The sequence below is a fragment of the Schistosoma haematobium genome, chromosome 1 (genome assembly GCF_000699445.3).
Source record: "Schistosoma haematobium chromosome 1, whole genome shotgun sequence".
In the NCBI taxonomy this organism is placed as follows: Eukaryota; Metazoa; Platyhelminthes; class Trematoda; order Strigeidida; family Schistosomatidae; genus Schistosoma; species Schistosoma haematobium.
Genome location: NC_067196.1, coordinates 62,842,428 through 62,868,106, shown reverse-complemented (window position 1 = coordinate 62,868,106; position 25,679 = coordinate 62,842,428). Strand labels below are relative to the sequence as shown.

Genomic DNA, 25,679 nt, shown 5'->3' with positions numbered 1-25,679 from the left:
AAAACGTCTGTCGCTGAACCGTGTTGCGGATCGATATTACTAAGGAGTTGGTCTAACATTCATAGATGGGTTAGGCCTCTGCGTTTAAGAATAGATCGTTTAAGAGTTTCGTAAGGTTCCGAAACATCCCTAGTAAACATACTGCGTGTGACGCACCTGTTAAATTCGCGCGGTAGTTTCTTTACTACTGAGAGGAATCGTGCACGTGTATCGTTCAGACCGTGCTCATAGAAGTTTGCCTCCGCGTAGCAGAACCAGGCTTCAATGTGGTCTGGCCAGAAGGGCATTAGCTGAAATGAAGGTGGAGTCATAGTCTTTAACTTAAGTACCTTGTGTGTCTTTTCCGTCATGGCAAAATATCAAGTACAAGAATGAACGAGGAGATAAAAGTTTCCAAAAACACGAAGAAATATCACAATATATAAAAATGAAAACAAAGCAATGATATATAAAACTCCAAAAGAGAACAAACTCACGGTTTGCAAGTTGGTGTACCAGATTACGTCGGACTCACCAATAAAGGTGTGAAGATATATTATGATAGGCTATCAAATGACCGGGAGAAATTATCTGAATGGTCTCAAGCTTGGAAGATACAGATACACACTTGATGATCAACATTGAGCTACCTGTTATCCAGACCCACAATGACTTAACAGTCATCGTTAGCCAAGACTTTCAAACTGCTGCATACTGCCGTGAAATAGCAAAGGACCTGTATGACGCTCGACTGGTCAAGCTAATCATACTCCCATTGTCATATGGGAGATGCAAAGGTGACTTGATTACAGCGTTCGCGTTCATTTTTGGTAAATTCGCATCTGATTTGGAAAGCAGAGAATTTACGAGGACACTCCAAAAATATTTACAAGCCCAGAACAATTTCCTTTTCAGATGGTCATCGATCGTTCCATCGAATCCTCAACGAACGTGTAGCCCTAAACAAAACCCTGAAATCAATAGCTCTGTAAGCCTTTGACATTGTATGCTGAGTACATTAGTTTTAATGGACTCATCTCGCCGAAGTTGCTCGGTTGTGCTTCCTCACCTGACCACGTGTGAGTACTCTGTGCTCAACTACTCCTAAAACTGCTAGATAGCTTAGATCAGTAACATCTTTATATTTCAGTATTCTGTCAAATATATCTTTGAGTCTGTTTGCTTCTAATTTCACTTGATTGACACGTTTCAATTATGAAAGTTGGTACTCGTTAAGGTGTTGTCAAACTCCTAATACTTGTGAAACACGTAATTCAAGCTCCATTTGTCGATGCCTTCAAAAGAAAGTTGAATCAACTGAGAGACCACCACTGTCAAGAATAACGCAGACCATCTAGCCTCCTGTCTCTTTCAAAATGAAACCGATTGTAGAGCAAAGCAACATATATGTAGGTAACGGACTATATGGAAATCAAAAGCGATAAACGGTTATGTTCTCAGTATTCAGGATGGACAGTAAGTTCGTATAAATAGGCGAAAAACTGCATAAATTTGGCAGTCCATGTGTACATCGTAATCATACTGACTTTGTTTATTTAATTACTGAAAATTGGCTACCATGACAACAAACTCGATCTCAATAACAAAAATTAGCGTCGCTACGTCAAGTTCAGGGAATACCACTATCCCTTGCCAACGTCCTATGGATGAAAATAGGAAGTCACTGAATGATACATGTACAGAAAATTGCGAAATGAGTAACAATTCTACAGATATCACACTTGGATCTCAAACATCAGATTACTATCGAACAGATAAAAGATTGCCATATCGCTTTAACAATCCCGGTAGACATTAACTAATACTTATATCTGCCAGATAAGTTTGGGGGTTATGATGGCCCGAAATTAAACCCACTGTATAGAACAACCAATTCAGAATATGGTAGGCTTAAACCAAACGTACATACGATGAATGTTGTCTATTACAACAAAAATCAGGAATTTTCCAAGGTATTCCACATAAATTTTATGCTGATTTTTAGCGTTACATGAAAGCTGGCAATTACAGGAATCACTCCTTGAATACTGCAATCGATCATAAATATTCATAATATTATGAATGTATATGTTCATAGTAATCACTATGCCATTGATTCAGAAAGTCAAGATAAACCATAAGATGTGGACCAATTTGTTGGGCTTATTTCAGTTATCAGCCCTTTGCGTATATTGTTACCTACGAAAAGTGTATGTATTCTACTCAAAATACAATTCACTTGTGAATTCATGATTTAGATGTTCTTATTAGTCTTGTAGTTTAGCTAACTGGCTTAAGATTCAAGGTTTAAAGCAAAGTATGTGAAGTTACTGTAAGAGTACTGAAAGTTATCCTACGACCAAGGTGGAAGATTGATACCTGCGTACTAAGATTCACATTTATCAAGACAAAAGTAGACAACATTTAATAAGGTCATCGTTGACTGTTTGCAGATTTGTACAGTGAGTGAATTAGCAGTGTCTTTCAAAACTTGCATCTCTTAGAAAATATCGAGCATACGTGCCAAACACTAAGGACAAATTTTTTGACCATCTCCTTAGAGGAATGGATAGTCAAAGGGGAATTTTTCGTTGCTATTGCTTGGTAGGTCTTATAAACATGGGTCACCAAACCGTACGTATCGTAGGTAACATTGTGTAACATCCTACCAAGGCTCAGTGAAGACATCTGAATCCTTCTTTGTAAAGTTAAAAATATTTGGGGAAAGCTGGGGTTTATAAGGAGTGACCAAACTAAGTGTCATCATTCAAAAACTAAGAATTCCCGAGTTTTAATCCCAAAGAAATCTTTAAAAGAACGTATGTCAAAACTTACTAGTTACTATACAGAATGAACGAAATGTCTGTTTTTATATGAACGAGATAAAGCCCTGTGATATTCTTGAGTTGCATGGAGATATTTCTACTTTCTTCCTAGTGACAAAACCTAATGTTATCTTGTATTCAAGGCAGACACGGTCTTGAGAATTGTTACCCACTGTTTAACCAAAGCAGGAACAATCAACAAGGTAGAATAACACGAACTCATTGCATTTCGTGGTTTCTCATCAGCTGTTTACAATCTAGACATAATAGCATCAATCTTTAAAAGTCAGTGTACATACTTTATATCGTAACATGGGAAGAGTTTCCATCAATCTTGATTGGTGAAAAGGGTAACAAGTACGAAAGAACGATATAGGATTTTCATTTGTTAATCGATGTGAGTATTTATAGGTTGAATGTGAGAATATTCTAGAATAAACAACTAAAAACAAAACCACTTGGAAATAATATACTAACCATATGTTTTAGTACATACTTATTATAATTTATATGTTAGTATATTAACAACAATAATTTCTTCAAGGGTTATATAACTACCATTAATATATTATTTCCAAGTGGTTTTGTTTTTAGTTGTTTATTCTAGAATATTCTCACATTCAACCTATAAATACTCACATCGATTAACAAATGAAAATCCTATATCGTTCTTTCGTACTTGTTACCCTTTTCACCAATCAAGATTGATGGAAACTCTTCCCATGTTACGATATAAAGTATGTACACTGACTTTTAAAGATTGATGCTATTATGTCTAGATTGTAAACAGCTGATGAGAAACCACGAAATGCAATGAGTTCGTGTTATTCTGGTTCATTAACTGTTCTTTCTTCATTCAAATTTATGAATGGAAAAAATCGTATGAGAGGTTTTCCAGTAGGTTTCATTAGACGAATTGTCAATGTTTAAGAGATTATTATCAAGGAATTATTCAGACGTATGTATTAAAGCTTGATACAGTAGCTTCTACAGGTTTAAGAAAAGTTTTTTAAATATATTGCCCATTCAGTCAACGGAAAATTGATATATTCATGAAAATTTACACAGTATTTGTTCACTTGAAATTTCTGTAGTTGCTATATCCGGTGAAGATTAAATTACAGGTAACTTCCAAGGACTATTTATAGACTAACATTCTATAAATATTCTTATTGTATAACCACTCAACAATCACATTATGTATATTTATATTCCTTTTATGATAAGCTTTATTTTGACCTATAATTTATTATTGTACGATTTACGGTTCTTAAGCTATTCTCAGTCTATCAATTACCGTCCCCCTCGTTCACAGCCACTTTTTGGCTTATTTGTGTACACATGTTATTTTCTATTTTATGGTACGTTGTGGTCTGTCTGATTGATATATAAACCGAGTATGTCTGAAATAAACGATTCGATTAATATTACGGAAGCTGGTATTGTGTTCTGGACTCAAGTGGAAGGGCTATGAGGACATAGGACCAATAAGGACGCTAAACTGCCCACACCGGTTGAACGTCATTGGTTGATCTAGTGTGAAGATTTGTATAAGTCGTATTCGGATTGGTAGATAATTCGTGTGATAGAAAAGCCAGACGTCAAGCTCATAACAGTAGTCAGTACAGTCAACCGACCATGGCATGAAAAGATTACTGGCCTTTAAAGTTGTTTTGTGGAACTTCGGCTATACCGATGTCTTGGATCTCAATGTCAACGTACGATGAAGGACTAACTAGACTAAACTTGTCCATCTCATCACACAGAAGAATCCGAGGTGACTCGGTCAGCCTTTGAATTACTTAATAACGATTTGTTATGCCCTCACTGTTCGCTTTCCAGAACAGAGGATGTACAAAGACTGCTTAAATAAGTTCACAAGCTTAGGACAAACAACTTGACAGTTGACTACTGATCGTTTTCTACAGAATCACCAACATGTGGAACTCTTTAACCTAAAGTGTGCTTACACGTACTTCTGTAAACCTATTCAACTGGAAGACTCAAACCGCCAAGACTAACACAGGCCTACCAACCTTCTGACCTGGTCAAACTGAGACTGAATTTGAAATTCTGACAACTTTTAAAGTTTTTAGAATACGTACGCAATCTAACTAGCTTTAGCTGAATGTCAACTGAAGGACAATTAATAAGTTTGGTGTCTATATACAGCTTTCATTTTTCCACAAAACTGAGATGGTCACTCTGTAGTGACTGTTATTTTGGGCCTCCACAAGATTGTGAATAATTACTGAATCAATAAAGAGCTTGAAAGGGAAAGTGTGTAGCAGCCGAATTCCAAAGTGAGCTTATCCTAGCTTTCCGACGAACTTTAGCAGCTCAAATAAAATGTGAATCCTTTTTAATTTTCTAATAACTCTATTATCTTTACAGATAATTATGACCTTCCTTACGTGTAACTCTTTTGTTTATGTCCTTACATTTTCAAACCTAGACGTCTAATGTGTGGTTGTATATGTATTTGTGCATCTGTATCTTGTCTAGTGAGTCTCCTCGCTCGCACAATTCAATGTCTATTTTAGACTATATTAATCCTTGTCATGAACAATATATGTGGTAAATACCTTACAGGGAATGTATATATTCTGGCTGCCATCTTTACTGGGATACGTCTGGATGATAATTAGTTTGTCTTCGTCACTCACTATACTTACCACCGATCCTGTTCACTATAGTAAAACCTTCACACTGTCGTAGCAATAAAATACTGTTAGGCCGACGGTTGAGTCTATCATGAACATTCTGTGGTGCGGGTACCAAAAGACGATGATTTAGCATTCCTTCCACTTGATTCACATTTACACATGTGCAAACTCTGGTTTGTCTTTGAAGTTATCATGTTAACAACAAATGAATTCATGATAAACCGTGAAATGTTCAGTGGTTTAACATCTCACAAAGAAATGCTAATTAACTACCACTACCTTCAACCTCTATAATCAGCAATAACTGACCAACCAAAAGTCGTGAGTTCATGCAACTACCTGAGAACTGATAATCAACACCTTTATGCATATACTACTATGTAGCGGTAAATAAATCCCCAAAATAAATAGCTCTAAGTTTTCAACATTGGATGCTGACCATATGTTTTAGTGGACTCATCTAGCTGAAGGCGCTCGGTCAGGCATCCTCACCAGATCACGTGTGGTAACGCCGTGCTCAACATCAACCGCAATCGCTAGCCAGATTAGATTTCTCTGGGTGGGAACGAAATATATTAGAAGGTGTTACTGGTAGAAGCGTTGTCAAACACTGAATACCTGTGACATCATCAACTACATTGGTATGCCTTGGTGGTTCAACTATTCATAACACACTCATTGTACTACACATTCTCACTCTTAAAAATTTCCTTTATTCATTTCGAATAAGAAGCAAAAATACTGCGTAAACAAAGAGCAGGACTAACTTGTGATTAGAACAAATAGACATTGCTAGCACGCTGCTATGGAGGCACCAATGTGTATCAAAATTGTAAAAATACTGTAAGAAAAATGTTTGATAAATGCTCATCGAGTATATAAAAACTAGTTTACTGCATAATAACTCTCATGGTTACACATTTCTCCAGATAATTAAAGTAACCCATTGTATCGCAGAATAAAAATAAAGCGAATTCAGCGGTAATTTTCTTTTTGATAAAACCACTTACTTAAGCTATACATTCGTATTTATAATTATTTAGTAATGATATAATTCAATAGCAAAACGGAAAAGATTGAACCATAAGGTGATTTGATGTTTCAAAATACGCAAGTCCTCTTGATATTTGACATCTCGAATAACTTGATGATGTAACCTTTTCTACCATTATAGGATTACCAAAAAATTATAAATACGAATGTTCAGCTTAAGTAAATGATTTGGTCAAAAAGAGAGTTTCTCCGCCGAATTCTCCTTAGTTTTACGAACGTCTCTCGTCCAACCTTTTCACAAATGAAAGCACTTAGAAGTCACAAATTCACATTATGATTAACGGCCTAGTGAAAACACACGTCAATATTCATAGATGTTTCGCAAAAATACAGCAACTTGTTTGAGTTTTATCCAATAAACCTATATGTATCATCATTAAAACAATATAAGTACTTAGAAAGGAAAAGTTAGTGCAGTTGAAGAGAGTCATTGAGCCCAAGAAGTTGATGATGTCACAGGTATTCAGTGTTTGGCAACGCTTCTACCAGTAACACCTTCTAATGTATTTCGTTCCCACCCAGAGAAATCAAAAGACAGAGTCGAGGAGATCGGAAGAGTATATTTGGCGATGACCAATATATCGGAATTCTCTGATCTAATCTGGCTAGCGATTGTGGTTGATGTTGAGCACGGCGTTACCACACGTGATCTGGTGAGGATGCCTGACCGAGCGCCTTCAACTAGATGAGTCCACTAAAACATATGGTCAGCATCCAATGTCGAAAACTTACAGAGCTATTTATTTTGGGGATTTATCTACCGCTACAAAGTCATTATATAAAAATTAACCTTCGAAAGTTAGTAATGATGAAAATATTTGTGAAAGTGAGTGATACTGACAGGAAGATTTGTGAAATATTGTGTCTTTACACGAAAGTTATGAATAAAATATAATGTTTAGGCTTACATATATATACAGGGTGAAGACTATTTACATTCATCTTCTGAAGGTAAAGACACATACTAAACTGTCTAACGAAATATATTTAAATCATTTTCAGAGAGCAAAAAGTAAAAAACTAAAATCCAATTGTCTCAGCTCATGTATTTACAATATAAACACACTATTTATGTGAAAATTATGCTTATGATGTAGTCAATAACTTACAAGTGGGAAGTTTTGTTATGTTCTGCCAATATATGACATCCCTTGCACCAAATGTGCCATAAAATTTTTTTAAAATTTTTCTCATTGTTCACGTTACCAGTATCTTTCTGACTTTCACATAGTTGCAGTTGTTCTTAAACACCATCCATTAGAAATCTGAATACAATCAGGAAATTGGTATATGGGTTGATTTTGTTGGCCATTAGAAGTTAATGTTAAGCAACCGTTCCATCAATTAAACCTACCTTTCGAAAAGTTTGTTTGTCATTGTATTACAATGGCAAACAAAGCTTGTCTGTTTCTACACAAAATTGGCTTGGACCCACCATAAATGACAACACCACAGTAGTTCCTAGTGTTTATGTCTACTTATCATACGCTTTGCCCCTAAGTACAATTACTATTTACATCAGATAAATCATATAACCTGACAGACTTTTTCCTGTCAATTATAGCAATTGGCCAAGTGGTTTTTCTACAGTGCTGTTCTTTATTTTTCTTGCTACTAAACTTTTATAGATAAGCCCAATAAGTGTCTTACATTCTGAAAATTTAAAATATTTGACGGTCAGAAAAGGTGTGGCATCTATGGGAAATCTATCCAGGCAAACGCATTAATTATTCGGAAGAAATCAGTACGAAATCCATGAACCAACCAAGATAAAGTGTTGACTATTTTTGATAGATCCCTATTCTATCCAGTACTCTTTGACTGTAAATGTTAACCTGAATGAGGTCAGTTTTTTATGATGATATTATGAAAAGCAACATCGTCTCCAACTGACAATTCTACAGGTTTCACGTTAGTACATAGTAAAGCGTATAAACGTAAGCCACCAAAATAATTAAAATAATTTGTGAGTCAATAGTAAAGATTGTTTGGATCTTACAATTAATAGAAAGGAATAAAAATCCAAAGTATTTTGACAGGTGTCGTACAAAACTATTCATAATAAGTCGATCAGTAACAACGTGGAACTTCTTACGGACGTACATCCGTTTGAGTTGCCACACCACATTAGCACAGAGATGCAGTGGTCGATTCAAATCCCGTAGTGGTAGAGGTGATAAGCAGTAATCGGAAACATTAGGGTTTGAAGATGTTATTTAAGGAGTATAATCCAGTGAAATGAATTTGGGAAGAAAAAAAACAGAGACAAGGAAGAATAAGGAGATCAAAATTTGGGAGAACATAAATAGTGTATGCACCTGCGCCATTGCAAACGATTTTGAGCCATGTCATTCAAGGTCTCTAACCATCGATTGCTATCATCTCGCGGTCCCCAACCACGTAGTCTACACCTACCGACATGACTCAGTCCACTTGTCAGTGACTTCATGGGCTTGTGTCATGTTTTAGTCTGGCCGCCCCTAGCTTTCTTCCAACCTACTCCTATAGCAATGAACATCGCACGTCGAGGCAGTCGGTCGTTGGGCATACGTAACACGTGTCCCAGCCATCTCAACTGATCAAGTTTCACTACTTCATCAATTGATTTGCCATCCTTACCTAGTACCCGTTTCCTAACAACTGCATTACTTACTCGATGGTCCCAGGATATACGAGCAATGTTTCGAAGACACCTATGATCAAATATTGGTAACCTACGGATATCATCTACTCTTACTGGCCATGTTTCACTGCCATAAAGTAAGACGGAACGAACTGCTGCACAGTAAACACGTCCTTTGGTTGATAGACGGATATCTCGCCTACGCCATAAATGACGCAAGTTGGCAAAAGCTAGTCGATCCTTCTGTATCCGTGCTGAGATTTCGTCACACACCAGACCACAAGGGCTGATGAGACTTCCAAGATAAGTGAAGCGGTCGACACACTCAACTACTTCACTCCCTATCACTAGTTCGGGTGTCGATGTAACCCAATCCTGAAGCAACATTTCGCATTTCGAGGGAGAGAATCGCATCCCGAACATGCTTGCATTGCTGCTTAGAGTGGTCAGAAGACTCTGCATTTTGTCAGCATCTTCACCAAATAGAACTATGTCATCGGCATATTTCAAGTCAACAAGTGAATCTCCTGGTAGAAGTTCAACTCCTTGAAATTTAGATGAGGAGAGTGTTATCTCTAAAAGCACGTCAACGACAAAGTTGAACAAGAATGGGGAGAGTGGACAGCCCTGACGAACACCACTTGAGGTAATCAATTCTGATGACAGTTCGCCATAAGCTCTCACTCTCCCAGTTGTGTTCGAGTAGAGTGCCTGTATAAGGTTAATGTACTTCTTTGGTACTCCTTTCAGTGACAAACACTGCCATAGAACCTTACGATCAACAGAGTCGAATGCCGCCTTAAGGTCGAGAAATACTACGATTGTGAGGCGCCTGAATGTGTGTATGTGTTCTAGAACCTGACGTAGTGTGAATATGTGGTCTATACAACCACATCCAGGTCGAAAACCGGCCTGATTTTCTCTATTCTGTTCTTCACGAGCTTTTGGTTAGGCGTCGAAGTATTATTGAAGCTAATATTTTAGACACTATATTAGTCAGACTGATTCCTCTGTGATTGTCACAAGAGGACTTTTGTCCTTTCTTATAGACTGGCACAATCAGTGATTGAGACCAGTCAGATGGGATTACGTCCAATTTCCAAATTCTACCTAAGACCTCAGTTAATCTCACTGCTAATACTGAACCACCATCCTTAAAAATCTCAGGAGTAAACCTGTCAGGGCCTGCTGCTCTCCCTCGCTTCAGATTTCCTATGGCCTTTTCAACTTCGTAAAGAGACGGACGACCTACATTAACTTGCCATTCAGGTTGACTGGAGATCGTGGGAAACCCAAGTGTGGCTGAAGGCCAGTTGAACTGATCCCTGAAGTGTTCTGCCCATCGATCCAGTCTCCTGGATTGAGAATGTATAATATGTCCATATTTCTCTGAGAGTGTTTCGCTAACAGTCGGTTTCCTAATACCGGTTTCCTTAACGAGTCTGAACAATTGTCTGCTATTACCTATTGCCGCTGCCTTTTCCATATTTCTTGCTTTCGCTACCCACCACTGTTCACGATCATTGCGTAGACTTCTTGTCAGCTTGCGCTTAAGCTGACTCCGCTCCTCATTATGTTCAGAGCCAGGTGGAATGAGTTTCCGAGCATCTATCAGTGCGATAGATGCTGCTGAGATCCAGTGTTGCTCCCTAACCTCACGGGTTACCGTACTAGCAGATATCACTGCTGTTTCCACAGCTTTTCGGATATCATTCCATGCTGCCTCGGGGTGGGCATCACCTATATGGCTGCCTAACTGTTTTCCTAGTTGTTCCTGAAATATACTCTTAGGTGGACTATCATTAAGTAGGCCCCTAAGAGGTCTCCTTTCAGCGTCTTTTCTACGTCCAGTAAGACGCAGACAGATACGCGCTCGTACCAGAGCATGATCTGAGTCTAAGCATGTGCTCCAGAATGAGCGACAGTCTTCTATCGAGCCCCTCCATCGGTGGCTGATAGCGATGTGATCTATTTGGGTTCAACGTTGGGACGAATTAGGGGTTCGCCATGTTAAAAGATGTTTTTCCTTATGCTTAAAGTTAGTATTTGCAAGGAACAGGCGGTTATCTGAGCATAGCCGCAACGGACGGTCGCCATTATCTGTTCTTTGAGCCAAGATGCTATAAGATCCACCCAGGTGTCTTTCCCTATCGCTTAGTTTACCTACTTGAACATTAAAGTCACCGGCCACTATTACTACATCCGAGCGCCTAGCTTTTCGGAGAAGGTCGGAGAGCTTTCTGTAAAACTCATCTTTTACATCATCTGCGCTGGAGTCAGTGGGAGAATAGGCAGAGACGACGAAGAGACAACAACGAGTGTCCCTATCTTTTCGGATCCTTACTGTTCTGTTTAGTCGAACAGCACACAAACGACTGTCTACTGGGATCCACTCTAAGAGAGCTAGTTCTGCCCTAGGACTCAATGCTATACCTACGCCGGCGAGGCCACGGGAAGCAGCATCTGGGCTTCCAGATACACGAAGTGTGAATCGAGTGGGTTCTTTATTTTGGCATGGTGAGGCCAAGTGAATGACGCTACTCGGATCCTGTATGCGCGTTTCGGAGACGCAGCACACATCGATGGCGCGGGATTCTAAAGCCCTAGCGAAGGAAGCCTGCGGTCCGATTTGTCAGTGTTCGGACGTTAAAAGCTCCTACGTGTAGTTTAGAGCGTGGTTTCAGGAGACCAGGAATAGCGTTCAGCGTACTCGAATCGTTTGCCCTAGCGGTGCGAGATGATAAAGAAACGTGAGGAGGGTTAGTCATGGAGATAAGAGAGGTATTAGTAGGTGTAGGAAGGATTTGAATGTGACCAACTTGGTCTCGTGTGCTGTTACGGGTATGAGGGCTGGTGTCACTTCCCGGCTGCCCACGCTGTGGAAGAGTATTTCTTGAGGAACCTGAAAAGGAAATTGGATTAGTGTTGGTCTTGACGACCTGGGAGCGTGACCGCAGAGCCCAGCGGACAACTGCTTGAGGCCGGTCGCGCATGTCCTTTTCGTGGAAGGTCTTTAATGTGTTAGCTCCATTCTTCAAAGGGCCTTACCTCCGGAGACGGAAATCCGTGAGGTAAGGTGAGGTGTGACATTTTTAGGGTCGACGTTTTCCAGCCCCACCCTCCTTGTGGGAAGGCAGAATCGCTGCAGATGCTGGTTGTCCGAGGGAAACACCTTACTGCTGTCACACCTCTGTACAGTCAGCAGTACGACTTCGCCCACAGATCTTGATTTACTGCCTTTAGTCTTACCGTTCTCCAATCGACCTGCCTGGCATGTTAGAACCCACAGGAACATATTTTTCGGCCAATATAGCACGATAGGCTGGCCCGACCACCACGTCAAGGTAGCAGCTTCGGTCGGGCCATTCATAATAATGGCAATATCAATGTTAGTAATATGCACAGGAACAATAATGATAATGCTTATTACTATCCATCCATAAAAACAAGCATTATCATTATTATTCCTGTGCATATTACTAACATTGATATTGTCATTATTATCGCTGATGTTATTACCATTACTATTGTTATCAGTATAATTATTATCATTAATGGTTGTAGTGTGGTGGGTGCTACTTAAGTCAACAGGTATAAATGGCATGTAGCACCGACTGGAGACCTTGCCAACAGAGAAGTCAATTGAAGAGGGAAGGAAGGGTGTAATGGCTTAGCTTCAAAATGATTCAGCTGAAACTGAGATCTCTTCAAGAGATCAATTTGACGTTAAAGTAATTTCGTCGCGTGAATATGAAACTGATACAGGCTGTATTTATAAACATAACTCACTTGATTTAATGGTTTTCGCAACACTGGAACTGCACGAAAAAAATTCGGTTAATAAAGGACAATCTTATTTTGGTGTTAGTAAGTTGCGCATTCAATCTTACGAGAAACTGATCGATACTTCATTTTTGTTTGCGACAAGAGAATCAATGTTTATGTTGTATATATATGATACTGTTGTCAAGCAGTGGTTTATACTATTTAAATTATAGCCAACAGTTGTCAATTAAAAAATTTCCTTATTAACTGAAGTGATCATTCGTGTATGAACTCACGAATGTTCTTGAATGGATGTAGTATGGTTACTAATTTGCCTGGAGGACTAGAAGAGTTCGACCGTGTAATGATCAGAAATAATGATAGAAACAACTGTGTATCACTTTTTAAGCAATCCATGATTCTTCATGATTAAATGAAAGGCGACATATTGGTAAATAGAAAAAGCTTTGACCTTTTAGGATTTAATCTTATAGTTAACCATGGAATATCTAAACGCGTTGGGAGGTATGAGCATAATGTCCGTTATATTATTGTTAGTTAAATATGTGACTTGGTTAACGTATCTGGATGCATAACCAGAATCTTATGGTGTCATGTACTGTCAAAGTATGAAACGATGAGTGATACAATGGATACCAGCGAGCCTTATATATTTAAGTGCAAGTGGACTTTGAGTTGAGTCAATCTACAAGGCTTGACGTGTCAGTGGTTTCTACAGCAGGATTTTCCAGCCAAGTATATGAGGTATATTGAGTTATTAGTTTATATGTAATTAATGCCGATGCTCTCTATGAACTGTAAAACTCCAATCTACCTTGTTTTCTATTATGTGAATGACTGCGCGATATAAACTGTTTTCTAAAATTTTTGGTAATTTGGCTAATATCGTCAGTAAGTCCGAAGTTGAAGACTACTTGCTTACACTTGTTACCCCTCGTGGAGAAGCACAAGCTTCCCACCAGCATTCTCTAACCAGTTCTGTCATGGGAAATCCTTTCCAGGTACAATTCATCCTTTTCCTACCTGCTTCCAATTCTTGGCGCAGGATCTCCTTTACTATTCCTCTTTTCAGCTTCCCTACAAGATTCCAAGTTAGCGCTTCCCTCATGATGCATTTTGATGATTTTCAAAATGTATGTCTTATCCATTTCCAGCATCTTTCATTTCATTTTTGGATGGAAGCTGGTTTATTTTCTTTCAGAGTAGACTGTTACTGATGACATTCGACCTACGGACATTCAGTATCTTACGTAGAAAATTGTTTATGAATACTTGTACATTTTTGATAATGGTTGCGATAGTTCTGGAAGGTTCAGCTACGTACATTAGAACTGTTTTGATGATCGTGTTGAAGATACTGATTTCGATGTTGGTCGCTGCCAGTTTATGCGTCCGAGAAAATAATCCATGCTCTTTTGGTTGGGAGTGTTACAGGAAGAACTGAGAATATTTGACCGATTGAAAACTCTTATATCGAATATTAATAATTTCAGTATATTTCAGATGCAATTGTTTCATTGAACCTTTGGACTTGTTTGTTTATAACTTCCCAAGCAACACAAAAAAGGGGAAATAAAGGCGAAGAAAGGGGAAATAAAGCGGACGAAAGCGTAAATAAAGGGGAAATGTCGCTTTTTCCCCATTACGTCGTGTATTTGGGGGAAATTTGTCGACAATTATACGTAACGTACAGTATTTGAATGAACCGAATCCAGAACTGAAGTTCTCATAAACTTCGATAAATTAAGGCACTGCTTAAAAAAACTGATGTCATAAAAACAAGGTACAAATTACGGAACCAGGCATTCGGTTGAGACGCATATGCACTGACTTCGTTTTTTGTTTAGCTAAAGTGTTCCGACATGCTTGGGAGCCATCACAAAAAACTTACGTGATGCAGGTGAGTGACGTGCTCTCAGATTTTCATGTTCATTGTGACTGATTACCTTGTTAGTCCAATACTATGAGTTGCATTGAAGTCAGTGAGAATGTTCGTAGACGCAGGGCCACTGTGAACATGTCACGTTCCCTTGGTTGTCATAGAACCACTTATAACAGGAGGTGGAATAAAATGCGAGCAGCTTTCATGAAAAAAATATGACTTCCTTTCGTTCAGTCAGTTTATTAATGAAAGCCACATAAAAGGTAACTGAGTTCAACAGTGTTGTTCATTAGATTGATGGAAGTAAAGAGAGAAATCAGTTGTAATGACAGTACTTCAACTGTTACATCATCTACTAGCAACATCAGTCAAAGGCTTTCAGATAATAGTGGTATGTACATTAAATTCATACGTGAATATATTTCTGATAGGAGGTACTGAAGTAAACTTGTGCTCTCAGAAGTTCGTAAATCGCAAAGAACTGATGAACGACTTTATAATGTATACAATGTTAAATACATCTCTGAGCATACGAGATGCTGATCGGGTTCTGTATGGCCTACGATTTCTTATCATCAGAGGTGTTCTGAAGACTTGTCCAAGTGTTCAACCAAAGTTCATCGGCAGTGGGGTTTACTACCATCTAGGATTGAAAACCAATCTGCTAAGATACGCTGAGCTTTGTTTGTGTACTACTGATTTTGACTCTTTAAATTTATACGTCAATATAGATGGACTTTCTATGTCTAGAAGCTCCAATCAACAGTTATGGCCTATACTAGGACGGATCATTGCCCCTATGTTTAGTGACGTGTTCATGATAGGGATCTACGGAGGGAATAGTAAACCGGCAGAGTTCTGAAATAAAAGAAATGGCTGACGTGGGTCTTTTTAGTGTTAAGTTTAATAAATACATAGCTATTAGGTTGGCGGCTGTTGTATGTGACTCACCTGCTCGTTCTTCTGTTAGGTACACGGTAAATCATAACGGTAAGGCAGGTTACGATAGGTGTACTGTACTTAGGAGACGGCTGGAGGGGAAGACGATCTTTACAAATGGGGTATATACTTTAAGAACAGACGACACCTTCCGTCGTCAGACCCAATCTATTCACCATCAAGGACATTCTATTGTGGAAACCAAAGTGTTCGAGGTCAAATTTGACCTCGAACACTTTGGTTTCACTGTTTCTGGTTCGGTAACTCGGAAGTTTTGGTACGAAACATAGATAATGAAGAACGATATTTTTGAAACGTTTGCTTGCAATTTAAAAAACTCTGGTAACTTAATTGGAAATTGGTCATATTGTTTTTTATGCTCATAAATTAGGAGTGGATTAATAGACCATGCTTCAATAACGGACAACAGAAAAATTTGGACGTAACAGCACATCCAAAAATTACAAAGTTTACCAAGGATTAGGTTGAGCGACTTGGCTAACCATTCTCTTAGTCCAAGTGTAGGTGGACCAAAATTAGATAATAGTGGTCTTACCTATCCTATGCTCAGCCATGATGGATGGTGTTCTGTTATACGATGGCGAAGTCGCCGAGTTGTGAGCCCTCCATAACTGGTTCCACAGGAGCAGTTGCATCGGTAAATACACATGAATGTGGTGAATTCAGGCAATCTATCTTTATTAACCGTTTTTATTGTGGGGGGGTTATATATATATTCGTGTAGAGCCATGATGAGAAACAAATTGAAAGAAAACATTTTTTCGCCCGATTCATTCTTTTTTATTTACCAAATGTCAAAATGGGACCTTTCGCTATAATAGCGTTGTAGCGTTTCTTGTTCTCGACCTGTACTTATTCATCGACCTTCATTGGAGTACCAATCACAGTCGCGTCAAACTCACCGCAGGATTCCGAAAGGTTATCGACCTGAGCACTCAGGTTACTTTTTTATGCTAGAAACAGATCAAGCCTTGCGATTGGAGTTCTTAGACGTTTCGCTCTGGCTACCCTGTAAAGGATGGTAGACGGAGGAAATTTCCTTTCTTGAGATTTTACTTAAGACATACCCCTTTGAAATCGGTCTTTCCTCTCATGATCGATGTGAGTCAGCCGTTATTGAGACTATTTGAGGTGGTTTAACATCGACTTGTGTATTGACAGAATAAACACTGTCTGGTGTGTCTTGACCTGGTTTGCTAATACACTTTTTAGCAGCATTTAACATTGGAATGGCCTCGGTTAGCAATGTGCTTGCGTCCGAGCAGCACTGCTAAGGAGGTATTGACAGATCGGGCTTTGGGAATCGCTTTTCTCGAACTGTCCAGCCATCAAACAGAGGTTTCCAAAAAGAAGCTAGATACAATAACACCCAAAGAAAAAGGAAATTGATGGCCATAAAGTGGATGACTGTAAATTACTGGAACCAAAAGTGCTCACCAGTACATTAGAAACAAAGTACTCAAAAGTACTGACGATAAGCTATTTTAAAAACAAAAGTGATACTACTAGAAGATACTTTGACTGAAATAAATTCTATTAAAGTGTGAGCAGTAGTCTTGATGCGTAATGAACGACCGAAACAATTTAATTTACTCAGCGAGGAAAAATGCCACTGTCCTTTTCGAAAGGCGCGTCTTGTATCTATTAGGCGCTTGTTCCTTTAAATTGAAGGTACTTGATTTGGCTGACATCCTCACATTGAGTAAGGACTGGGTTTAGCGAAAAAAGGAGTGGGATTTATAACACGATGGACTACATTTAGTGAGATATTAATTTCTAACCGTTTCACGAACTATGTTTAAAACAGTTCTCCTGTAAACTTGTCTCTAATTGGCCTTAGTCTGTAGAGTATGAGTTGCAGTCACTTACAGCACGTTTTCTGCACCTTACTGGTGAGGAGTCCAGAGCATTTGAGGGAGAATCATCTGCCATTTGTTTAGGGCTGCGGTAAAGTGCGACTAGTTTACTGTCTTGCCACATGCAGCCTATCAATTCATAAATCCTTGGGTTGTGTGCTGCTATCCAGATAACCCATACGCAAAAAAGGATTGTATCCCCACTCGTGCATCTCATAGTGAATTGAGAATTCTGCGAATCCGACTTTTGATGCGATGAGAGTCTTTGAGAACTAGGTAATTACTACATTTGGTTGGCAAACTGCTTCAGACAGTATCTTACCATGATTAGAGAAATCCCGACCACCGCAAACATATGTTCCACTTACCCAGAGCTTGTACGTAGCCAATGATGAATATACTTTAGTCATGCTCGGATGGAATATGACAAATATATATCTGCTATTAACTTGCTATCTAATCCTCAATTTATTTTAAACTATCAAGTCCAACCTTCCGGATGAAAGACGCAGTAGACGCCCAACGTCGAGATCAACAAGCTGGATTCCATAAGGATGGGTCGTGCACAGACTAAACTGCGACACTACGGATCATCGTCGAACAATCTGTTGAGTGGAACTCGTCACTGTACATCAACTTCATTGATTATGAAAAGGCATTTGACAGTATAGATAGGAAGGCATTATGGAAACTTCTTCGACACTACGGAGTTCCTGAGAAGATTGTCAGTATTATCCGGAACTCATACGACGGACTACAGTGCAAATTCGTGCATGGAGGACAGCTGACAGATGCATTTCAAGCAAGGGCCGGAGTCAGGCAAGGCTGTCTACTCTCTCCCTTCCTCTTTCTTCTGGTGGTCGACTGGATAATGAAGACCTCGACATCTGAGGGATCAACACGGAATACAATGGACAGCTCAGAACCAGTTAGACGATTTGGACTTTGCAGATGACCTAGCCCTCCTATCGCATACACACGAACAAATGCATGTAAAGACAGCCAGTGTAGCAGCAGTCTCTGCATCAGTAGGCCTCAAAATACATAAGAGGAAAACCGAGGTCCTCAAATTTAAAACGGAGAACAGCAATCCAATCACTCTTGATGGCAAAACTCTGGAAGATGTAGAATCCTTCACATACCTGGGAAGCATCATCGATGAACAAGAATGTTCAGATGCAGACGTAAAGGCGGGGATCGGCAAAGCAAGGGTCGCATTCCTACAATTGAAGAACATATGGAACTCAAAACAACTTTCAACCAATATCAAAGTGAGAATCTTCAATACGAACGTCAAGGCAGTTCTACTGTATGGAGCTGAAACTTGGAGAACTACAACAACCACAATCAAGAAAGTACAAGTATTTATAAATAGCTGTCTACGCAAGATACTCAACATCCATTGGCTGGATACCATCAGCAAAAGCCTTCTCTGGGAAAGAACAAACCAGCTTCCAGCTGAAGAAGAAATTAGGAAAAGACGATGGAAATGAATAGGACATACATTACGCGAATCATCATACTGCATCACGAGGCAAGCCCTAACCTGGAACCCTGAAGGGAAGCAGAAAAGAGGAGGGTCAAACAACACACTACGTCGGGAAATAGAAGCAGATATGAGAAGTCTGAATAACAACTGTAAAGAGCTAGAAAGGATTGCCCAGTACAGGGTTGGATGGAGACTGCTGGTGAGCGGCCTATGCTCCTTCATGCGGAGTAACAGGCGTAAGTAAGTAAGTAAGTAAGTTGGTCCAACCTTGGTATTGTAGGTAGCCAGTAATGCTTCGTGGCGAAAGCAGAATTCACTTTGACCAGGCATCTTTTCTGTTGACTTTCAGCTTCACGTTATTTCCTTACACAAAGCTGACATGAGCTCTAGTTGCTGGTGGCAGACTTTGGCCTGATTATCTACTATTCTTTTATGTGCTCTCAAACCCTGTCTTTGAATCACTATCAGTCAGTGATTACGGTTTGTGAAAGACAAGTCATTTGTTCGAGAGCATTAGTTCGGTGTGGCTTATGTCGTTGTCTTGGACGTGTTTTTTTTCTGGAGTTGGGATTGATGTGGCACCAGATAGGTTTCTTAATTTCGTGGCTGCCCTCTGAATGGAAACTTTCTAATACCTAGTGAAATCACCCTGTTCTTTTGATTCGTCCTCGAAACTTTCCAAGACTAGGTTGATTCACATCTCAAATAAAGACAAAAAGAGTATTATTGCCTCTTTTGGAGTTGTTTCCCACTCACCTTGTGGGTTTTGGTCTGCTCGTGGCCACCACACTAGTGTTAGTAGACTCTTCGCTATCATCAGATTTTTCCGCCAAGACGCTACGTCGAAAACTAAACTAACAGCACCTTCTATGTCCAATAGGCCGGTGTCTTTTGAAGTCAATACTTTGTCTCTAGGAGACTTTGAAGTGATTTTTAGCATTGTTCCCTCCTTACTTATGCGGAGAAATCTTATGAAGGAACTTCATTCACAACGTTATCGTCAGTGTATACTCCTACGACCCTTTTAGTCGGTCCAGTAAAGATTTATGGTAACATTACGTCATCTACAAGTGGTAGGTTGGTCTTCCACAACGACAATTTTTGTTGAATATTTGGTAAGTACCTGTAATTTTACAAAACCCAGAAAATGTAAGACAAAATGGACTTCGTACAGTAAAACAGCAAACGCTTCATATATCCTCTCCCGACCGTTGTTGCTACCTTGACGTGGTGGTTGGGCTTGCCTATCGTGATGAAGCGACCGAGCTATACTGGCTAGAACAACTGTTCCTCAAGGTCTTACCATGTCAGACAGGTCGGTTGAAGAGCAGTAAGACTAAAAGCAACAAACCCAAGGTCCGAAGGCGAAGTCGTACTGCTGACTGTACAGAGGTGTGACAGCAGTAAGGTGTTTCCCTCGGACAACCAGCATCTGCAGCGATTCTGCCTTCCCACAAGGAGGGGTGGGGTTGGAAAACGTCGACCCCAAAAATGCACACCTCACCTTATCCCACGGATATCCGTCTCCGGCGATAAGGTTTCAACAAGTACGGAGCTAACACAAAAATCACCCATAAAAAGGTCGTGTGTGACCGACCTCAAGCAGTTGTCCCTTGGGCACTGCGGTCACGCTCCCACATCACTAAGACCACCTCTAATCCAATTTCCTTTTCAGGTACCTCCAGAAGAACTCTTCCACGGTGTGGGCAACCGGGAAGTGATAACCGCCCTCATACCTCTAACAGCACTCAAGACCACTGTATTCATAATCAACCTCCCTCTTCAATTCCTATTATTCCTCCTACATCGACTTTCAACTCTAAACTTCCTCTTTCGGCTTCCCCCTCAAGTGTCACCATAGCCAACGATTCTAGTGCTCAAAACACTGTCCCAGGTCTACTGAAACCTCGCTCCACACTACACATTGGAGCCTTCAATGTACGCACCTTATGTCAAATCGGTCAGCAGGATTCCTTGGCTAAAACCCTGGAGTCTCTTACCATTGATGTGTGCTGTCTCCGAAACACGCATACAGGATTTCAGTGTGGTCATTCACTTGACCTCACCTCGGCAAAACTGAGAGCCAACGAGATACACCCTCCGTGTATCTGGTGACCCGATGGCCAGTTCTCGTGGGCTGGCAGGTGTAGGCATAGCACTAAGCATGAGGGCCGAACAAGCACTGTTATAGTGGATCCCCATCAACAGACGTTTATGTGCTGTTCGGTTAAACGGCTCCGTAAGAACTCGGAAGGATAGGGACACACGTCGTTGCCTTTTCGTCGTTTCTGCCTACGCTCCCACTGACTGCAGCTCAGATGATGTGAAAGATGAATTTTACAGAAAGCTTTCTGAACTTCTTCAGAAAGCTAAATGCTCAGACATAGTACTCGTAGCAGGTGACTTTAATGTCCAGATAGGTGGTTTAAACCAAACAGAAAGGCATTCAGGTGGGTATTTTAGTATACCGGCACAACGAACAGATAATGGTGATCGTCTGCTGCAACTATGCTCAGACAATCGTTTATTTCTAGCAAACACAAATTTTAAGCATAAGGAGAGACATCGTCTAACATAGCGACCCCCTACACCAAACCAACGATGGACTCAAACAGACCATATTGCCATCTGTCATCGTTGGAGAGGGTCGGTAGAAGATTGTCGCTCATTCTGGAGTACCTGCTTGGACTACGATCGTGCCCTAGTGCGGGCACTCATCTGCTTGCGCCTCACTGGACGCAAAAAAACCACATTAAAAAGACCCATTAGAACTGAGTTGAGTGACGAAAAAACCAAAAGTAGGTTCCAGGAACAACTGAGGTCACGATTAGGTAGTTCTGAAGACGAGGTTGACCCAGTTGTTGCTTGGAAAGCCATACAAACAGCTGTGGAAACAGCAGTGACATCTATCAGTGATTTAAACCACAGGGTTACAAAGAACCAGTGGATTTCTTCAAGGTCTATCACACTGATGGATTCTCGCAAACTCGTCCCATCAGGTTCTGAACATGATGAAGAGCAACAACAAATCAGATCTAGGTTAAGAAAAAGTCTAAGGAACGACCGTGAGCAGTGGTGGGCAACGAAAGCAAGAGATGGAAAAGGCGGCTACTATAGGTAACACAAGACAGCTCTACAGACTAATAAAAGAAACTGGAAGCAATAAGTCAAGTGTGAGATTGTTTCGGAAAAAGATGATACTCTCATCTGCTCCCAGTTCAGGCGTTTAGAACGATAGGCGGAACATTTTAGAGAACAGTTCAACTGGCCTTCATCTACTCTACAACTACCCTCCATTCCCAGACAATGTGAATGGAACATTGAAGTAGGTCCCCCAACTCTTGCTGAAGTTGAGAAGGCTACAGTTAATCTGAAACGAGGAAGAGCAGCTGGCCCAGATGGATTGGCTCCAGAAGTCTTTAAGGATGACGATCCGAATTTAGCGATTAGGTTGACTAATATTTTAGCTAAGATCTGGTAGTCAGACGTTATACCATCTGACTGGTCTTAATCACTTATCGTCCAAATATATAAGAAAGGGTCAAAATCACCCTGTGACAACCACAGAGGGGTTAGTTTAACAAATATAGTATCTAAAATACTAGCCTCGATAATTATCAGACGCCTAACTAAGACTCGTGAACTGCAAACACGAGAGAACCAAGCTGGCTTTAGACCTGGTCGTGGCTGCATCGACCACATATTCACCATTCGTCAGGTTCTAGAACACAGACATACTTATCGACGTCCGACAATGGTGGTCTTTCTTGACTTAAAAGCAGCATTTGATTCGGTAGACCGCGAGATTCTGTGGCAGTGTCTGTCATTGAAAGGCGTACCACAGAAGTACATAAACCTTGTGAAGGCTCTTTACTCGAACACTACTAGTCGAGTCAGAGTTTATGGCGAACTGTCATCTACTTTTGCAACCTCAAGTGGTGTCCGTCAAGGCTGTCCACTTTCTCCATTTTTGTTCAACTTCATCATAGATCTATTGATGGTAATAAGATTCTCGTCTACTGAATTCTCGGGTATTGATCTCCTACCAGGAAGTCCACTTATCGACTTAGAATACGCAGATGATTTAGTCCTGTTTGGTGAAGACGCTGACAAAATGCAGAGTCTTCTGGTAGCACTAAGCAACAATGCTAGAATGTGTGGAATGCGCTTCTCTCCCGCTAAATGTAAGTTGTTGCTTCAGGACTGGTCTGCGTCAACACCTGAACTAAGGATAGGGAGTGAAGTAGTCGAACGCGTTGACAACTTCACTTATCTTGGAAGTCTCATCAGTCCTAATGGGTTGGTATTGGACGAAATGTCAGCTCGGATTCGAAAAGCTCGTTTGGCTTTTGCCAACTTACGTCACCTATGGCGAAGGCGAGATATCCGTCTATCAATAAAAGGACGAGTATACTGCGTGGCAGTCCGTTCTGTTTTACTTTGCGGCAGCGAAACATGGCCTTTAAGAGTAGAAGACCCTCGTAAGCTACTAGTATTTGACCGCAGATGCCTTAGAAATATTGCTGGCGTCTGCTGGGATCACCGGGTAAGTAATAGTGAGGTTAAACGCAGGGTATTAGGGAATGATGGTGAATCAGTTGATGAGGTTATGAATCTTCATCGACTGAGATGGTTGGGCCACGTGTTAAGTATGCCCGAACACCGATTACCACGTCGTGCAATGCTATCCGGTATTGGAGGTGGTAAGAAGAAAGTTAGGGGCGGCCAAAACAAAACGTGGCATCATTCCTTGAAGTCACTAACTTCTAGTCTGAGCCATGTTGGTAGATGCAGACTACTTGGTTGGGGTCCGCGTGACTATCGTACCCAATGGTTGGAGACTCTTGGTGACATGGCTCAGAATCGATCACAATGGCGTCGGTGTATACACTCCCTTTCTTCCCTTAAACTAAGAGATTAAAATCACTTCATATCTTTCTTTCTACGAACCAATTCTTTCTTCTTGTACTATATCTCTATATGCAATCTTTCTTTTATATATTACCACCTTTGACCTAACCACTGCTGTTAATCCGGTGTTCATCTTGTTGTGCTGATGCGGTATGGCAACCTGGACCGATACACATATGTGCCTGGTCCTACGTTGTAGCTGATTGACTGACTGACTGACTGACCAAAAGCACAGAAAGCGGCTGCGTGAAAAATTAAAAGAATATAAATGAGTGGCCCTTTCTGTAAAACTTAGAGAGGCAGGTCTACTTAAATTGAAAGCAACACCACATCACCTATAACTGCGGCACATAAGCTTAGTTTATTCCATCAACTTATAATCACTATATCTCGATTAAATCGCGTTCCGCCTCATGCTATACTGCAGACTTGCAACTAACTTGTATGCACTATTAGCCGGTAGGTATAAATATAAATTAATAGTCCTTGGCAAATCAGAACACTGATTCTAGAGCATGTCTTACGAATACACTCATGTTTAACGAATTGCTCTTAGCTATCTGTCCAAAATTCACATAATCACCTTTTCTCACGTATTAAAACATTTTTGATAACCATTCATATTTATTAGCAGTATTATTAAATTCTGTCACGGATAAGTAATAATGAGGTCGAGAACATATCCCTGTAACCAAATAAACCGTATAAACTTAATAAACTAACTGAAACACTTGTTGGAATTCCTTACCACGGTTATACCTTTGTTCTTTTAGTTAGCCCACTAATGCAGAAGCAGTTGAAAATCAACTCATACGGACAGTATACCGGTATAAGCATTATCTGACTTTGTAATTTAGACCGAAAATAATACCAGTACCAATATTCCTACAATATTGATTGTTTTTACATTTCTAGACACAAAAGACTTGTACAAACTACAAGTTAGGCTATTAACCAACGCCTATTACTACGCATCTTACTGCGACTTATTATTATTATTATTGTTATCTCTACATGAAATTACTCTTAATTATTGTAATCCCACCTTGTTTAACTCTTAAATAATCTTCACATAGATTTTTATTTTGCACGTGTTAAGAATTAAACCGAACATTTTGAGATTACTTTACGCATTTCCCGATCGGTTGCTACCGCCTTCTTTTCGATTTACCTTTCAGCTCATTAACACCCGGAAGATTATTGCCATGCTTTGTGGGAAGATGGAGTTCAACTGAATCCAATCGAATGGCATGCCTCAGCCTTACAGGAGTGCCTATTCTATATGACTGTTCTGTCTCCAGCTTGAATGTAATTGTTAAGATGCGACGAGTTAATGTATACAGTGATGTAACTTCCACTTAAGATCTTATAGATTAGGTGGTTACATCATGACAAATCTAAGTTTTAGTATTAAGCCTATTATTAGAGCAGTACTAGAAATTGAATAGACCATAATTCTACAAATGTTCTAGTGGCCAGTCGCCTTCTGAAATCAGAAGTTGTGAGAACACCGCCTTATACGGCATTTTCTCGGCACAATCTCATCAGGAACATCCCTAAGGAATCTCACGAGTCGTTACTTGGCGGAGAAATAACAGTGTGCAAGTTGTGCCAGGATCATGGACTTTGAATACACAAGTTCTGTTGTC

General features: G+C 40.0%; 1 protein-coding gene across 1 annotated transcript; it reads left to right on the top strand.

The window, feature by feature from the left end:
• Nucleotides 1-1,146: 1,146 nt before the first annotated feature.
• MS3_00001818 (uncharacterized protein) lies at nt 1,147-3,273 on the top strand. Its single transcript, XM_051209317.1, has 5 exons — nt 1,147-1,787; nt 1,819-1,952; nt 1,985-2,441; nt 2,484-2,583; nt 2,627-3,273. Exons 1-3 carry the CDS (start codon nt 1,559-1,561, stop codon nt 2,051-2,053), a joined length of 432 nt encoding a protein of 143 aa, XP_051074760.1. The 5' UTR covers nt 1,147-1,558; the 3' UTR covers nt 2,054-2,441; nt 2,484-2,583; nt 2,627-3,273.
• Nucleotides 3,274-25,679: the final 22,406 nt, after the last annotated feature.